A 16,846-nucleotide genomic window follows, 5' to 3' on the forward strand; every position below is an offset into this window, starting at 1 on the left:
TATGATAAGCGGCCTCATACATGGTCCCGCTGGATCGCCTTCGCCAGCCGTGTTCCACCTCCCAGGTGTCAGTCTTTGGCCATTTGCTTTAACTGCACCGATCCCCTTGTGCTCGACGGTTAACAGCTGCCAATATACAGCCAGGGCCCGGGGATCAGACGGCTCTCCGGCGGCCCAATAAAGAGCCCCCGGAGTGGACTGACGAGAAATCTCACACCTTTCACTCACATTAGCCATGCAGCATGCCCTTTTGATGCTTAATTGGCCACTTTGAGAGGGGCTCGTGGAGATAGCGGGCCCCCGCGGCCCGGAGACAACGCGATGTCACAGCAGGCCGAACGATCTCACGCGGCGGGGGAAACGCCGGTTATGATTTGGCGTTATCTGCCAGGAGATGCCGCGTTGCGATTAGAAGGGACGCATAATGCGACGTCGAGTTTACGGCACCGCTGATAACTTTTATCTATATGCGTGCAAATGACACCAGGAGAGCAGAGGTCACGAGGCGATCGGAGGTCGATTCGTCGATGTGCCTTATCGTTATGGTTGGAGATGAATATCCACCTTACAGTATCATCCCTGGCTGAACGCCGGCGTGGCCGCGGTCTCACATGCAGCAACGAGAGGCAGAGCCGGCTCCCCGGCTCACATTTGGTCGTCCACATAAGAAAACAAACCTCAGATCGAGCTCGCCTGGCAAAGGGGGCAAATGACAACTTCACAGCACTTCATAAGAAACTCCTGGAAGTTGCTAATGAAGACTAATGACTTCCCTCGTGTCGGAGACTTCACACCAGAGTGTACAAGCCCTTTGACCACAGAGGCAGCGTGGTCAGCGGGGTGGTCAGCAGGGTGGTCCGCCAGCATCCAGTCAGAGAGCCCACAGCGCCACCGGAGGAGGACGCCCGTCCAGATTTATTTTAGATTGAGAAATGATTTAGAAGCAAGACGGAGTTCACAGATACCGTTGCTTTATTATTATTTAAGGTTATTTTGGGGACTTTAAATCAAGGGCCGAGGGTGTTGTACACTGTACTGATTGGAGAGCCCACATTTCAGATTTTGGGCTAAATAAATACAATTGACTTGAATATCCTGCAATGACATTTGTTTAGCATTTCCTGATTGTATTAAAATAGCCCGTGGGGTGAATAGTTGGCAGTTTTAATTGGTAAATTGATAGTTTATATTTGTGTTTCATGATCAACCAAAATAAATCAGGATCGAGCTTTGAGCTACTGACTGACATTTAATTAGTGGAATGTCTAAGTAAAAGTGTTTCATATTATTATTAATCTAAATCAAGCTGTTCGGATCTCTCCTTCATTACTTAGTTATAAGTTAGAACATTATAAGTTGTGGATTTTGATAAACTGGTCAGAACACTGATATTGAAAATGCATTCTAACAATATGTAATATGTGTCTATTCATTCTGTCCACGTACAACCTTTAACACTTAAAATAGAATAAATGTAAGTTTATGTGTTTGCATCCCATCATGTTTGATTAGTAACTGGTGATTTGTCAGAAATTTATTATAAACCTGTATTTATATTCGGCACCTTATGCTCCAAACTTGCAAAGTAAAAATATTTTTTCAGTGAGACTTTGAATAACAAAAACAGGAAGCAAAATAGGAAATATTATAAACTCGTCTTCAGGCATCTGTACCAGTACTTATACATGTTAAGAGGATGCTTTTACTTTGGTGAGCTTCATCTTGAGAGGATTGTTGATTCATTTCATGCGTCGGTAAGCATTGGGTACTCGTGGTCTTATAATAACGCATATGTTATGGCAGTCACAGCATCACACTGCCCCAAAAACACCAACTTGACTGGATGTGAAGTAGCACACGGAGCAAATGTGTTTATCAAATATATTTTTTGGCTTGACATCTATAATTCATTCATTCCAGACTTGGAGAACAGCTCCTCTCCAGCAGCCCGAGCCATACAATAAACAATCTTACACCATAAAATAAACCAACAAAAACAAATCCAATTCTCTTTTTTCCCCCCCAAGGGTAATCGTTTACAATTATTAATTTGTGCCATTTCTTTAAAATTATTCAGCGACAGTTTTCAAGAAACACAATCAGTGAATGTCTTTCTTCTTTTATAGAAAACGATCTGTAAAAAAACATTCTGTTGTCTTCCTCTGAGTTTAGCTAGAATTGTGAGAAATTGACCAAAATGGTTTCAATGGAAAGGCATCGGCGCTAGAGTCACCATCGGAAAGGTTTTAAATCCCACTGAAGTCAGGAGCGTCGGAGTGAAGCGCGCGTCGAAGGCGAGCCGCTTCCCGAGTGGACTGGAAATAAAGCTCAATACTCAAACCCATGAAGCCAAAACACATCGGAGGGAATCGGGATTATGATATGTACAAAAGCCAATTCATAACATCATTCAGATCAGTGCTGGTGACCGGAAGTCCTCCTGGTAAGAACTGCTCCTCTTCGCTACAAATACACACAAAGGAAAATAAAAAATATACATATATATATATCGGACAAAATATTACAAGAATACAAAAATAGCACAAAGTTAAGTGTCAACTGAAAAACATCCCAAACGTTCAGTGTAAACATTTCTAATCTGCTACAGGTTGTGAGGCTCTGACCCTCGAGTGCAGCCGGTGGTCCTCTTGCCCTCTCGTGTTCATCGGAATACGTTGCGGAGCGGTGCGACGGGTGGTGGTGGGGGGGGGGGGGCAATCCTGTGTGTTGTGTTGTCGGGGTGCTTTTTGGTAACGCACACCAGGGAGCAATAGCATCAACAAAGACCGCTGCAGTGACACCGTTTAGAGACAGGGGGCGCCGTGTGTCGTTGCTTCAGCTCACATGTCCATGTAGTCGTCCTCGTCGTCAGACTCGCTTTCTAGAGACGACTCCTGGCTCGACGTGTCCTGGACCTCCAGCGCCGGCTGGATCAGAGAGTCCTTCTTGACGGTGGCCGCAGACTGAGACGACAAGATGACGTTCTGTGGAGGAGCAGAGAGACGGACCGCTGTGAGACGGGTGAGACGGGTGAGACGGGACCGCTGTGAGACGGACCGCTGTGAGACGGACCGCTGTGAGACGGTACCGGTGTGAGACAGGTGAGACAGGACCGCTGTGAGACGGACCACAGCTCCGCCTTTGGACTGCATACTTATCATCCGCCAGCGGCTGCGTTTGTGGTCTAATTTTTGTGATGTCATTTAAATGAGTGATATCAATAAAATATTTTCTAACTAAGCTAAAAAGTTATACGAGTCAATACATAAAAAATAATTTATACAAGTATTCCAATTAGGACATGAATAAAAACTACAGAAGCTGCATTTAAAACAAATACAAAAATCTAATTTGACCACATAGACACGATGCATGAATATAGAAAATTGAAGAATTCCTAAATAAATGTTGCTTTAGAGGTATGCTCATCTTTATGTGCTCAGACGTTTATAGTTTTCATTCAGTAGCGTGATCACGAGTGCATAACGAGACGGAAGCCTCTGCAATGTTGTTCTTAGTTTGTACTCTAGGTTGAAATGCACTTATTGTAAGTCGCTTTGGATAAAAGCGTCTGCTAAATGACATGTAATTTAATGAGAACGACTGCTATGATGTTATGATTCATTTTATATATCGATATAAGCAGGAGCGTGCAAACGATTATCTCCAGGAGCTGCGCACGCTTTCTCTGCATTGATGAAACCAGCTGCATGCGGGGTCACGGGGTCACACACACACACACACACACACACACACACACACACCTTCAGTCTTTGTTTGGTTGCCTCGGAGATGCTGCCTTTCGGGGACAGCAGCGTGGGGGTCGGAGGTGTGACGGTGATTTCGGGGGGGAACTTGGTGACGGAGGAAGGGATGTAGAGCTTTGGCATGTTGTGCGGGACGCGGGAGCGGATCCGGCTGGAGTCTGGAAGCTTCGACTGATCGTCGCTGGCATTCTGCTGCTGGTCTGAGAGACAAAGAAGAGGACATTTCTTCTCGTTAAAAACTTTTCAAGGCACTTGAAGCCGCCGAGAGTCCCGTTCGGTTCGGTTTGAATCAGATCATCATCTGGTCAACCGGCTTTCCCTCTGGTCACACTTCTCAGTCAGCGGTTCTGACCTGGGCAAGGCTGTGCGCTGCTACATGTGGCGGTTTCCTCCTGGAACCAGGATGCTGCTGCTGCTGCTGCCGCTGATGCTGCCGCCGCCGCCGCCGCCGCCGCCTCGCGGCCGTGGGACACGGTGGCGAGTTTCATCTGCTGACAAAGGTGTGACTCCTGCTGTCGGTACGCGAGGCCCTCGGAGGGCCCCTCCCGCTCATCTGTGGGCACAAACGATGCACCAACAAGACACCTGTCAAAAGCTCCATCCTCACATCATCATGTTATCCTCGAGTGATCCAAAGACCAGACCCGCAATATGCAAACTAAAGTACGTTTACCATCCCCTGCCAACAAAAATAATTGAAGCGGACTTTCAAATATGTCGTGATAAATAACAGAACCCCCGATGAAGGATCAACAGCTTCTAGGACGGTAAGGACAGGTTACAGTCGTCGTAGAAAAACCATTAAATCATTCTGAACATTTGGCAGAAATTTAAACGGACAGCAATTTTCCATTTCATGGGGACGTTTGGGTTCCCTTCATGAGACGGCCATTTCCCCCGTGCAGCGCAGCCATGAAAACACAAACAAGCCGATACGCTTTCAGGCGTCTCCACTCATGAACACTTACCGCCAACCTGTGTGTGGACTTGGATCCGGGAGTATCGGCAAGACCACTCAACTTTAATAACGCGAGGAGATCTAAACGGATCCACCCAAACTGCTGACGCGTTCAGGGAACTGGTTTACGGTGAAGAAGGTGCACGCCACATGACCTTGCCACATGACCTTCAAAGAGGTCAGTTAAACTCCCCACTGTGTAGATGCAACGGGTGAGAACATTTGGAAAAAGAGACCCGTGACGTTTGCCGTGGCTTTTCTTAATTAGGAACAGAAAACAGAGGAATGCTGCCGAGCGCTCGGCCCGACAGCTCATTCATAAAAGATCTGCACTCTGGACTCGAGGGGACGCGTTAATCACAACAGCAACATAAAAATAGAACTCGTTGAAAATATGATGATGAAGTTGAACAAAAAGCAAAGACATGATTGTCGAGAGCCGCCTCACAGTAACGGAGTGTCAAGAACACGTCAGAAAGGATCTAAATGTAAAGACAACGATGGAGTTACAGAAGAAAACAACACACTAGGTTGTACTAGCAAAGTGACAAATATGAATCTGAAGCAGAATATGCTTTTACTGTTTTTTATTTATTTATGTAAATACATCTTAAATGTATGCCGTCTGTTTAGCATGTTTTAAATAAGTGGCAAATCATTTAAAAAGCAGCACAAATGTCCTGGTATAACATGCTGGCCGTCATCAGATTAGATGCTTGTGCTCAAGTTGGATTTTGAATTAAGTCCATGTAATATGAAAGTCCCTCGGGCGTTTTTCAGGACTAAAGTGTCAGTTTGATGTCTACAGACAAAGAGTTCACATTCAGCTTTAGTTGCAGCTGAAATGGGTCAGAACCAGAGAGCCAAACGGAGCGGCTCCCTTTGATGAGCTCTTATCTGAAAGGAAATGAATGAAAGCGCCTCAACAACCAGAGGAAACCAGAGGACTGACTTCAGTGCCTCCAAATGCTTTTGTGCTGCCCTCTAAAGGCTCGACTGGTCTCGTCCAACAAACAGTGACTGCTGACATATTCGAAATAATAATCAAATCTAAAGACCACAAAAGATAAACGCAACCAAATAACGCACGAGTCAAGCTCACAGGTTGGGTTGGTATTTTATGGAGGGGAATTCAGACTGAAGACATCTTTAGAGATATAGAAAATGTTAAAAAACACACAAACGTTTATCATTATGAGGATTAGCTATAAATATGCTATACCACTCTAGAACTCAGAAACAGAGAAACAGTCTTTAGGACACCGATTGTGAACCTGACTGAACAGTGATGGGTTTGCTGTTATGTAACCGATGTGTGGAAGTGCACAGGCGCGCCCTGCTGGTCACACGGAGGAACGCTCTTCCACAAACTGAACTCACAATTCCAAAAGAGCAGTTTCTCACTTATAAGCTCTCCGGTGCATCGGAGACGGCGATACATCTCATTAAGATGCGTGTACGTTGTACCTGTGTGTGGGAGGAACGCCGCGGCGGCCGCGGGGGGGCCGGCGGCTCTCCTGTGCTGCGGCTGCTGCTCGTGGAAGCCCGAGGATTGAGGCCTGGCCAACTTGCTCAGAGGCTCATACGCCGCTTTGGCGAGACCCTCCGGGGCGGACAGCGGGTGGCAGGTGGCGTGGCCGAGCAGGACCGGCGTCGGCAGGGACGCGGGGAAGAAGACGTCTCGGTTGTCCTTGGTGTACTTGGGTGTGGTCGGGGCGTCGCCCACAGACTGCTGGAGACAGAAGGAGAGCGGCGGGCGTGAGACGGTCAGCTGATGTCGGAGATCCAGCTGCAGCGTCAACCCGGAGAACCTGGAGACAGAATCTGGCCAGAGGCTCACCGTCACGACCACACAGCAGCGGGAATGAAACCCTTACGGAGATGCGGTGTCGACCCCCAGGGGTGCGGAGGCTGACTTGTGTGCTGGCAAGGAGCTCAGCGCGACATCGCCCGACATCCCTCTGAGACACTTTCCTGTCTGTCTTTTGAGAACCACTTACAAGCACAAGAGCTGCACAAACAACCTGCGACAACAGCCGCCGCGCCTCCACAGCCGCTGCCATGGCAACAGCCAGGAGCACAGTTAAGAGAAATTAATACGCCGTCTCTAGTTTTCAATTTAAAAAACGGAATGAAAAAGTTGGGATAACAAGCCATGAGAAAGCTTTAATCGCAGCTCTCCACTCTTCTGTCTGGAGCGGGGCGACATTGAAGAGCTGAAGAAATGATGGGATGCGTGTTGGGAAACAGAGAATTGGATTGCCTTCATTACGCAGATGGGTGAAAAAGTATACGGTACATTTTTTTTCTACAGAATATGAGAATGCTTCTATGTCGGGAGGTAAATACATCAATATTTAAAATCCTAGAGGAAGCACACCGGGCCACGCGGCCGGCACGACGGGCATGCTTTGACGGATGCAGTACGTTTGCACGTAATTTGGCAATCACGTAGTAAACCATTTCTCTCCGGCTGTCTGCCGGGAGTTTAAGTCAAATTGTGCTGTGAGTCACAGCTGCGTATGACGGAGCTCCCCGTGGGATTCACACAGCAAACAAGCAGTCGCCTTCCAATCATCACCGAGCGGCGTCGAGCTGCTTTGATGATTCATATCTCGTGAATTAAAAAAACCACAACACAAACACCGACAAGTCAGCTGGACCGTGTGCATTCAAAGACAAAACACTGTACCGGAGAACATTGCCGTACGTGGCAACGTGAAGGATCAGCTGTAGTCGTCGTGTGGAGGTTTGGTCAACTTTCTCACAATTAACCCTCCTGTTACCTTTAGGGTCAATTTGACCCCAGGCTGTTTTTCACTGTGTCAAACATATAAGAAATATCAACTTTTTTATATATTTAAAGGGCTATTTAGGTAGTCAACAAACAAACATAAAGTACCTCACACTTAAACTTGGGAAACAATATTAATTCTAATAATTTTCTGGAGGTTTTAATTGCTGGGGTCAAATTGACCCCGAGGGTAAAATATGTGAGTAAATGTAAAGGTAACAGGAGGGTTAAATGACCAAATGGGAGGTACGGACACTTTGTGAAGCAATTAATCAAAATAAAACCTCAACATTCCTCCAAGCCTGCTGGGAGACAGCAGGTGACACTGGAGTGCTTTAGTCTAATGAAGAGCCTCCATCGAGTCTCTCAAAGAGCGGCACCATAACTAGCAAAATCTTGAAGATATATCAGTTACAGAGCGCACAGGTCGTGTAGCGTGGTAATCTGATGCTTCTGATATGGCATCAAACTGAGGGCGCAAACAATACACAACGCAGACACACTGTCCTCGCTCTGCACTTGTGGGGGCTTGAAGGAATGTGTGAACCTGTAAGAAGCAGGAAATAATTGTTTCTGCCCTCGAGTCGAGAACTCTGGTATTTCATACGAGTGTCATGAAATAGTGGCACAATAATGACATGACATGACAAACAGCAGTGACCGTGTTTACATGCATTCGAATAATAATATTCGGACTGAAATCGAATTATCCGTTTCGTGTAAACACCTTTGTTCGACTATGTGCGGTCCGACTACGATCCGATTAACACCCCTGGATAACTCGATCCGATCCGGTTGATAATTCGACTATCGCGGCATGTAACGGTGAATTGGATTAGGAACTGGACTTTGCGTCTTTGCGCATGCTTGAGATCCCGCCGCCCTCATCCCCCCTCCCTCCCATGTCGTGACCCGGAAGTCGAAAGAGTCGAAAGAGACGATAATGTCACTATTAACATCATGCAAGAATAGGAGAGGGATGTAGCTTCGCCTTGCTCTCTGTTCGCCATCTTTCTCGAAATGTTGATGTTGTTGTTGTTGGTTGTTGGTAGTGGTGAAGAGGTCAAGCGGAAATGGCTGTATCACCACGAGTTGTAATGAAAACAGCGCCACCTATCGTATTGGATATGACATGCTTTCAAAGGCCAATGATTCGAATTACTCACTGCCATGTATATTGGGATAACAGCAGATCCCCCAAAAGATAGCATAGTCCGACTAAAGCAAGATTCGAATTATACCATCATGTAAACGCACTGAGTGAGATGAGAACGCAGAAAAAGAAAGTACGCAGCAGAAGCATCTCAGCAGCACCTCATTAGCATCTTATAGAGGGAAAACAAGCACATGCAAGGTCACTGTCATAGCGACAAGTCACCATGTATCCCCGACAAGGTAAATGCAATCACATTTGAAATATAAAAAGGTATAATCATATTTAAACATTTTGTGCAGACATGAAGCGTGTGCGTCTGCAAAATTTTTTCGACGTTGTGCCTTTAGATCGACAATCAGACAAAAGCAACGGGAGCAACATGCGGAAAAAAAGATGACGCAATCAGTGAACTAGGAAAACACCATGGATTCTGACCACAGCTACTTCTAGTAAGCCTGAGGTTCAGGGAACATCACCGTGACAACGGGATGTGGGCAGAGAGACCCTTGTCGATTGTGTGGGCCGAAGGAGGGATGCAATGAAGAGGGAGTCACCGCCACAGGATGGAAGCAGCAACTAACAACCCCATGAAGAAGACGAGTGTTGAGCTAATAGTCGTTTTAATACTAGCGGAATAAATTAGATTTTTTGCAATTAGACATTTATATAGACACATTTCTTGTATTTGGACTATTGTCATTTTGCATTGTGAATCATATACTCATTGCAATAGGCAACCAGCATACCGACGCCCAGTTGAAACCAATAACAAGTTGAGCTTGGCGAGTGAGGCTCACGGGGAGCATTCCCACCACGCGTTGGGCTATATTTAGACCTGGCAGGAGAGACTTGAAGTTACTCATCAGTTGAGCACATTTTACGACAGATGCTTCAACTTGCTCTTAGAATCTAAATGGCAGGTCACTAAAATGAGCATTTAACTGACTTGTATTAGCAGATGGTTCGGGTGTATAACATCGAAGAAACGCAGATCAATGGCTGCTGTTGCTCTCTGAAATACTGCTCATGCACCATAAACTGGAGTAAAACCGTCACAACCTTATGGGAGACTACTCCAATAACATGGAGGGAAAAAACAAGTATTTTTCGCGAAAATTTGGATAAAAGAGAAATAGATAAGTCGAGTAAATTTAGCTTTTTATGCAAATGTGAACTACAATATGAGCTATGATGCACAAGGGAGACGCGTTGTAGGCCGTGGTTTTGTTTTACCTGTCTTTGGGCAGAAGTGGCCAACTGTATCTGGCAGAACTTCACGGCTTGGTCCAGAGCCACATCCTCATCAACCTGAGAGAGGAGAACAGAGACATTAGGGCACAAGAACGTGTCCGAGCAACCAAGACTTGTGGTTCTGACAATTCCCCACATAAACCCGCATGTGGTGACCCGTCCTGTGTACACACCATGGTATTAACAACTACTTTCGACTAACCCTTAACACTACGTTTCCACACTGATACTAAACCACCAGACATTATTCAGGTGTTCCACCAGGATGACTTCTGCCTGTGATCATAGCACCGGTCCAAAAAGGCTCACATTAAGGCCCGGTCCAGCAGGTGGGTGTGTGGGAGTCGGTGAGCCGAGCCACAGCCCAACATCGTACACGGAGCAGTGATCGTGTTCCTTCCAGCAGTCTGCAGAGGTTCAGGGACCCCAAAGGGAGGGCTTTCTCCAGCGGCCTCGTTCTAGTCGTCAAATGGAGTCACGCTTCAGTGCGTCACAGAGGACAGCCCTCTGCTTTCAATTCACGTCGAGCTCTCCGTCAACCCAGACAGACGTATCAATACAACATCATAATTACTATGAGAATGGAGCGAATTTCAACAGCAAACATCAACTTATTGTGACATGATATACTGGATTCTAATGGTGTCTGTCTAGAACACACGATTCATCCACATGTACTCCTGGAAGAGAGCTGAATAAAGTTTAATACCCAAAGTAGCAACACACACACGCAAACGATGCAAGCGACCGATCAAAACAACTCAGACCGCCTGCAGCTGTGCAACGCAGCGGACCACAGAACCACTGCAGTTTGTTTAAGCCGGTGCAGAAACTGGAGACGCTTCTGGAAAACGTCCCGGCATCTTAATTGCACAACTCATTTGGCGACGGGAAACATGTCGTGGCTGGTTCTGGCTACCCTCTCCTACGGGTGTGTCTGAGAAAGGATCATCTTGGCTTTCTCTTAAAGGTGCACAGGAAAAACAAATGAAAGAATGTAGCTGAAGAAGTAATAATAATAATAATACTCCTCCTCCTCCTCCTCCTCCTCCTCCACACAACAAGAGCTGCTGAAGCTGGCCCACCCCGACTACAGCTCTCTGGCAGTACACAGCTAATGACACAGCAACTTCTGTAGGGCAAGCATTGATCTCCAGCTCAATATGGCTCTATGCTGATGGGAGTTGTGCTGTAAGTACAGCATCAATGCCAGAGGAAGCACTAAAAGTTTCAACAACCGAACATTTGCTCTCGAGAGACACAAAGAAACGTCTCGCTTCTTTGACACGTCCTAGGCAGAAGGTCAACGTAACGATTTCAGGAATGTCACACAGTAAGCATCGTCATACATACAGCCGCCCTCTCCTATTACAAACTAGTCTTTGACGGTTCAATTGTCATTTAAAAAATATATATATTTTAGAAAGGAGCAAAAATGGGCTGACGGACTAGAAAATTGATTCAGCACATTTAAAATGTAGTTCATCAATTTCACAAGTTTAATTGAAAAATAAAATAAAAACCACCATGACTGATCCACAGAAGCTCCCCCGCTTGTGACATCACGTGAAAAAAGAAGAAGAGTATCCTACATATACCCTGTGGTTACTTTTGGAGTAAGCAACTTGCCCCACGAGAAACGGAGTGAAAACAAAAGCGCAACATATGAGCTAGATTCGTCACAGTGTTTGTAAACTAAAAAAGGGAAAGTCCCTCACCTACAATGGGAGTCGGGTTACTAATTTGGTTAGGAGAGGAGTTTCCCAAACGGTGGCCAAAAATAAAGCATGCATGACTTTGCAAAATAACAAAAAACTATTTCAGGGCATAGACTGAAACAATAACACGGACAAAGATCCACGCTATCTGCGTGGATCTTTGTCCATCGTGAAGCGGTTTTACCTGTTTCATGAGCATATACGTCTCTGACATGATCTTTTCAATGCGGGCCAGGTCGTAGGTCATGACTTTCTGGCCTTGCTGCCACACTCTGTAGGCATCGAGCAGCAAAGTCTTCCCGGACTCCACGTCGTCAAGAAGCTTTCTTTTCCTGTTTGGCCGTCGGAGAAGCCCCGGCTCCGCCCCGCTGGCCACGGAGACCTTGGCTGCCAAGGCTTGGAGCTGCCTGGAACTGATGCTCAACTCCTCCAGAGACAGCTCTGGGGTCCGGCTGCTGTCAGTCACTTTCTGCTGGGGCTCCACGACACTCAGGGAGGGCTCAGCCTCCGTTTGGTTGCCCTGAGCATCTGTGGCAATAGAGGGCCTCCTCCAGGACCCAGGCGCCAGCTCCATGGGCTCCTCTGGCCCTGCGTGGTGTCCCTCACTCCCAGCAGTCTCTACCTTCCCAGGGTAGATGTCCTGAACTTTACTCCCTTTATCTACGGCTGGCGGTGGCGACGCGAGTTGTGCCTGGGCGGCTTCCTTGGGCCCTGCATCAGCGGCACAGGCTCCCTCTGCGATCCCGGGCTTCTTCGGTGGAGCATGTTTGCCGTCCTCCGAACTGGGCCTGTTGGATGCGTCCGTTGTGGTCATCTCCCCCATTGAGGACACGGGCGCTTTGTGAAGCGGCTCGGACACCTGAAAGAAAACAGAACCAGTCCAAATATGAAGTGGGTGCATGCCAGACGTCTAAAGCGCTAAGCGGTCCTCAGATGTTGGCGACTGTGAAAGTATGTTGTGACGTGTGCTCCCGTACCCCTTTGAGACTGTTCAGATTGTCCTCCAGGACTTTTACAGTTTGGAAGAATGCTCGCTTGGCCAGAACCTGCCGATCAACATCCCGTAAATACTTCCTTCGTAGCAGAAGAAGAAGCAAGAGGGACGTCATTGACAAAATACATATGACATAACAAACATGAGAAGGTTGTCATACCAAGGTTCTCCTTACTTTCCCTGGTCAGGGGTTCTCTGCAGCATAAAAGAGACTTTCACCAGAGTATCGTGATCCTTGAGCTGAGACAACACCTCCAGCAAGAGGACAATGGATCGGTTCATATGAGAAGCAAAACTTCCCGGGCGGTCAATCTCATCCACTGGAATACGCCAGATGCCCTGAAGGAGGCAAAGAGAAGAAGAAAAAGAAGCAGCAGGATGTTAAGTTAGGTTTGACTGTGATACAAACTATAAACAAAAATATCATGTTTTCCTCAAACACTTGTTTGTGGAGACTTTTAGAAGAGCAGTCATTTGAGTTCAAAACTTGGATCACTTACAAATATGAATCCAAACTGGTCAAGAGGCAAAAAGGTGTCCAGGAGGAGTTTAACTAGTTTCACATTTGACTGGACAACAAGCAGACAGGCACAATTATGTAATTCTGGAAGTTATCCATCTGTGGATGCTCCCTGCTGCTACTCCAGGTTTCCAAAGGCCCACAACAGAGGGACTGCGACAACGAAACAAGAGTCAGACGCACGGCATTCAAAACAAGAAAGCCCTAATGAGGAGAGAGGACGGCTGCAGGAGAAATCTTACAGACTGGCTGTCCATGTTGGAGGTGGGGATGAAGGGGTGGGGGGGGGGGCTTTCTCTCTCGGCACACATGATGGGCAGCCTCATTAGTGCTCAGCTCTGTCCAAGCAGAGCAACAGAAGAGCAGACTGGCTGCCAACAAACCCAGAACCTCTTTGCAGACGCTGTGATGAGCTGGTGTTTGTGCACCTTTTGTGTGAGCACACGTCCTCACGTCCTCTCGGCAGGTGGAGTTGAGGCGAGGTTCTGCACTCTGAAGCTACTGATGCGAGTGCAGATGGTGGCCTCGAGGCTGTGCTCAGTCAGAGAGCGCATGGCGCTGAATACAGCGTCTGGCCTCAGAAAACGTGCACGAGACCAAACAACGATGACCATCTCAGGTTAGACCGAAACTAAAGAGACGGCTCTATCAGCTGAAGGCCCCGGGGGGCGCAGTCCTCCTCACAGACCGCTCCAGATTGTCAAGAGACATTTCCAAAGCCATCGGCGTGGAACAAAGCGGTGAAGGGAGGCAAATAAAACACATAGAAAAAGAAATCGCATTCCCAAGGACGGACTTTGACGGAATTTGTTTTCACCTGCGTGTTGTAGGAGCGTGCACGGAGGATGACACGTGCACGCCGAGCATCACGCAAAGACATCAACTAACCTCCACAACTGTAATCCACTCTAGTCTAATAGCTCAGGCCTTTATACAATCCATGTTAATATCCGGTTCATTTCATTTGTCTGACACAGAAATGTAGATTTTTAAGACCTCCTGTTTTGTTAGGCATTTAAGAACTAATTGGCTGTCTTTGTGAAACCCTCACATTTGTTAATAGTTCTTTTAACAGTGAGCTATCGGTGACGGTCATGACTGAAGCGCTGAGTGCGTGCACAGCGAGCTGCGATGAAGTTATTTTCTGGCGCCGGTTTCACTGCGCCGAACAAAAAGTGAAGCTTTATAGCCTGGATCTCACAAACAAAGGGTCAAATGGGCTACAAACATACAAACTCATCCCGGACGACACAATGTTTACATTCAGGACTTCTTTTGAAAAATCCTGAATGATTTTTTTTCACTATTAGTTCATGAGTGCTGCTGACTTTCCGTTTGCAGGCATCTGTTAAGATTAATTTAGAAATAAATATCTCCTGCTCCGATGATGCAGGAGCCAATTCACTCTAGTGGTCAACAAAAAGCTCAAGCGTTCGGCTCCAATGGCTGCAAACAAATACAAAGATATCATATGCTGCTGATCAGGCAGGGCAGGTCTTCACTTTTCATTGCACAGATTAGCAAATGCCTCAAACAAGAACACGATGAGGGGGTGGGCTCCGCACACTTAGAAAAACATCTCTAATGGAGGAGAGTTCTTCATTTAAGTCCCCTCCGAATCTGTGGAGGGAGATCAGAGCCATGGCTTGACACAGATTATGCCGGAGCACAACAGCTAAAGCAGATTTGTAAGACTAACTGCGGTGATTTTAAGCATCGTTTTTTGAGAGAGAAAATATGACCATTGCTTGATATCTAGAGCAGCTTTGGCAGATGTGGCCAATACACAACGGAAAAAATCAAAGAGAGATTAAGATGCATGGCAAACAAGGGACGGGCAAGGGATAAACACACGAGGAGAAAAGCCTTTGGCACAAATGGTTCAAAAGGGTTTCCTCCGTTTGGTTGGAGAGGAGAACAATTAGATGGAGGACACGTCGCACCGTGAGGAAATCCCAATTGGTTGCGTATTCATGCTTTACAAACAGCAACACGAACAAAAAGAGAAGCGCATGGACTAAGAATTTAAAGTCCTTCTTCCTTGTGTGAAAGCCTGGGCCCAAAATAAATGCCGGCTGAACGAGATGATTGGAGGGAATCCTCAACCTGTTGGCTTTTCAACTTCACGCACTCGTGTCGTAACAGGAAACGGACCCAGAATATGACCAGAGGAAAACGGATTAACTTGCACAAAGCGAGCGTTGATGTGTCTTTCGGCAACCAGAAGCAGTCACTAATTCAGCTTAATGGTAACAACAAAAATCACTATTTCATCAGCCAACTACAACTTTAGACAAAATCCAAGATGAATAGTAAGCTGCTAATGCTACCTGCATTTAAGTAACTTTCATCATTCGATATTTTAATGTCTTACAGGCAGAATTTCGGAACATTTGAGACTCTCAGGACGACTTACTTAAATGCATCTGTGACATTCAACAAGAGCATCACTGAACGAAGAAGACCACTCCAACTACACCGCAAACTCTTCACAAAACGACACAGGAACTCTGCTCACACGACAATGAGCACAAAGTTGTGCTCGATTTGGTAAAAGTCAGAGGGAAAAAAAAAAGAGAGCACGCGACTCACCATCACCAAAGAAAGCTACTCCACTGCGCCTGTGTTAGTATTCTTTCCGATAGTTTCTTGCTGGCGGTAGCAGCGCCAGCAGCGCCTCCACCCTGAAAGAGGCTCACGCTGAGAGAGCAAAGGGTGGACTGCACTTGGGTGCTAAGGCAGCGACAAGGAGGAGGAAGCGCAGCTCGTCACGGCAGAACCGGAACACAAGGGGAGGAGGAGGAGGAGGAAGGCTGCAGCCTTGGCAGAAGGAGAGGCAGCGCTGTAGTCGGGGCCTAGAAGCTCGGTGTGCCACCGACTGGTTCCTCTCCTGCCTTCAAACCCTGCCATCTCAAAACAAAAAAACACCCACGCACTCTCGCTCCGCTCCCCCTGACCCCAGCCTGCTGGAGTTCTCTCCCCCTCCTCCCTCCTCCCACCATACACAGTGTACAGCCAATCCTTGTAGGCCTTTGCCAGCCAATCGGATGCAAGTCGAGAATCTCCCGCCCCGTTAGTACACACCCACACAAACAGAGGAGTGAGAGAGAGAGAGAGAGAGTAATGAGGAAGCAGAACGAGTGCAACAGAGAGATGAGAAGAGAGAAGAAGGGCCAGGGGGAGGGGTAGAGCGGGCTCAACCTGGAAATGGAGCAAAAGGAAAAGAACATAAACGAAAAAATGAACTCAATGCGCCCACATCAATGTAGTGGGAGGCATCAAGGGGATGGCACAGCAAGAAAGGAAAAAGAGCCCACACAACGAGAGTTAAAAAACAAACAAACAGGTTTGTACGAGTAAACCTTTTAACCACAGAAACACGACTCCCATCTGAGGAAAGACCGTGTACACACACACACACACACACACACAACACACCTTATCTGTTCAGCCAGCAGCACACCGACAACAGCCCTCACCTTCCCCCTTTCCCTTTTCCAACTCTGGTTGCGTGTCTTCAGATGGCCACTATAAACATACTTGGAAAACACACCTTGTTTTCTTCCTGCTTCCTGTGGTAAGAGTGAGGGGAGAAACTAAACTGCTCACTTGAGCCTGACACTTTTCAGCAAAGAGCAGAAGGAGGCAATGGAAAATAAACCGGCAGCCAGATTCAACCCAGTTCAAT

General features: G+C 46.9%; 1 protein-coding gene across 5 annotated transcripts in view; it reads right to left on the bottom strand.

Moving 5' to 3' along the window:
* Positions 1-1,867: 1,867 nt before the first annotated feature.
* The window catches only part of cabin1 (calcineurin binding protein 1), a 37,573-nt gene continuing 22,594 nt past the window's right edge, over positions 1,868-16,846 (bottom strand). For all 5 annotated transcript variants that reach the window (XM_056417944.1, XM_056417942.1, XM_056417943.1 and 2 more), the window contains 8 exons: positions 12,814-12,977; positions 12,622-12,718; positions 11,829-12,503; positions 9,909-9,983; positions 6,193-6,457; positions 4,120-4,320; positions 3,765-3,967; positions 1,868-2,984 (listed from right to left, as the gene is read on the bottom strand). In XM_056417944.1, coding sequence (XP_056273919.1) covers positions 2,841-2,984; positions 3,765-3,967; positions 4,120-4,320; positions 6,193-6,457; positions 9,909-9,983; positions 11,829-12,503; positions 12,622-12,718; positions 12,814-12,977 — 1,824 coding nt within the window. In that variant the 3' untranslated portion in view covers positions 1,868-2,840. The remainder of the gene's footprint in view (positions 2,985-3,764; positions 3,968-4,119; positions 4,321-6,192; positions 6,458-9,908; positions 9,984-11,828; positions 12,504-12,621; positions 12,719-12,813; positions 12,978-16,846) is intronic.

Source organism: Pseudoliparis swirei, chromosome 7 (genome assembly GCF_029220125.1).
Source record: "Pseudoliparis swirei isolate HS2019 ecotype Mariana Trench chromosome 7, NWPU_hadal_v1, whole genome shotgun sequence".
Taxonomy (NCBI): Eukaryota; Metazoa; Chordata; class Actinopteri; order Perciformes; family Liparidae; genus Pseudoliparis; species Pseudoliparis swirei.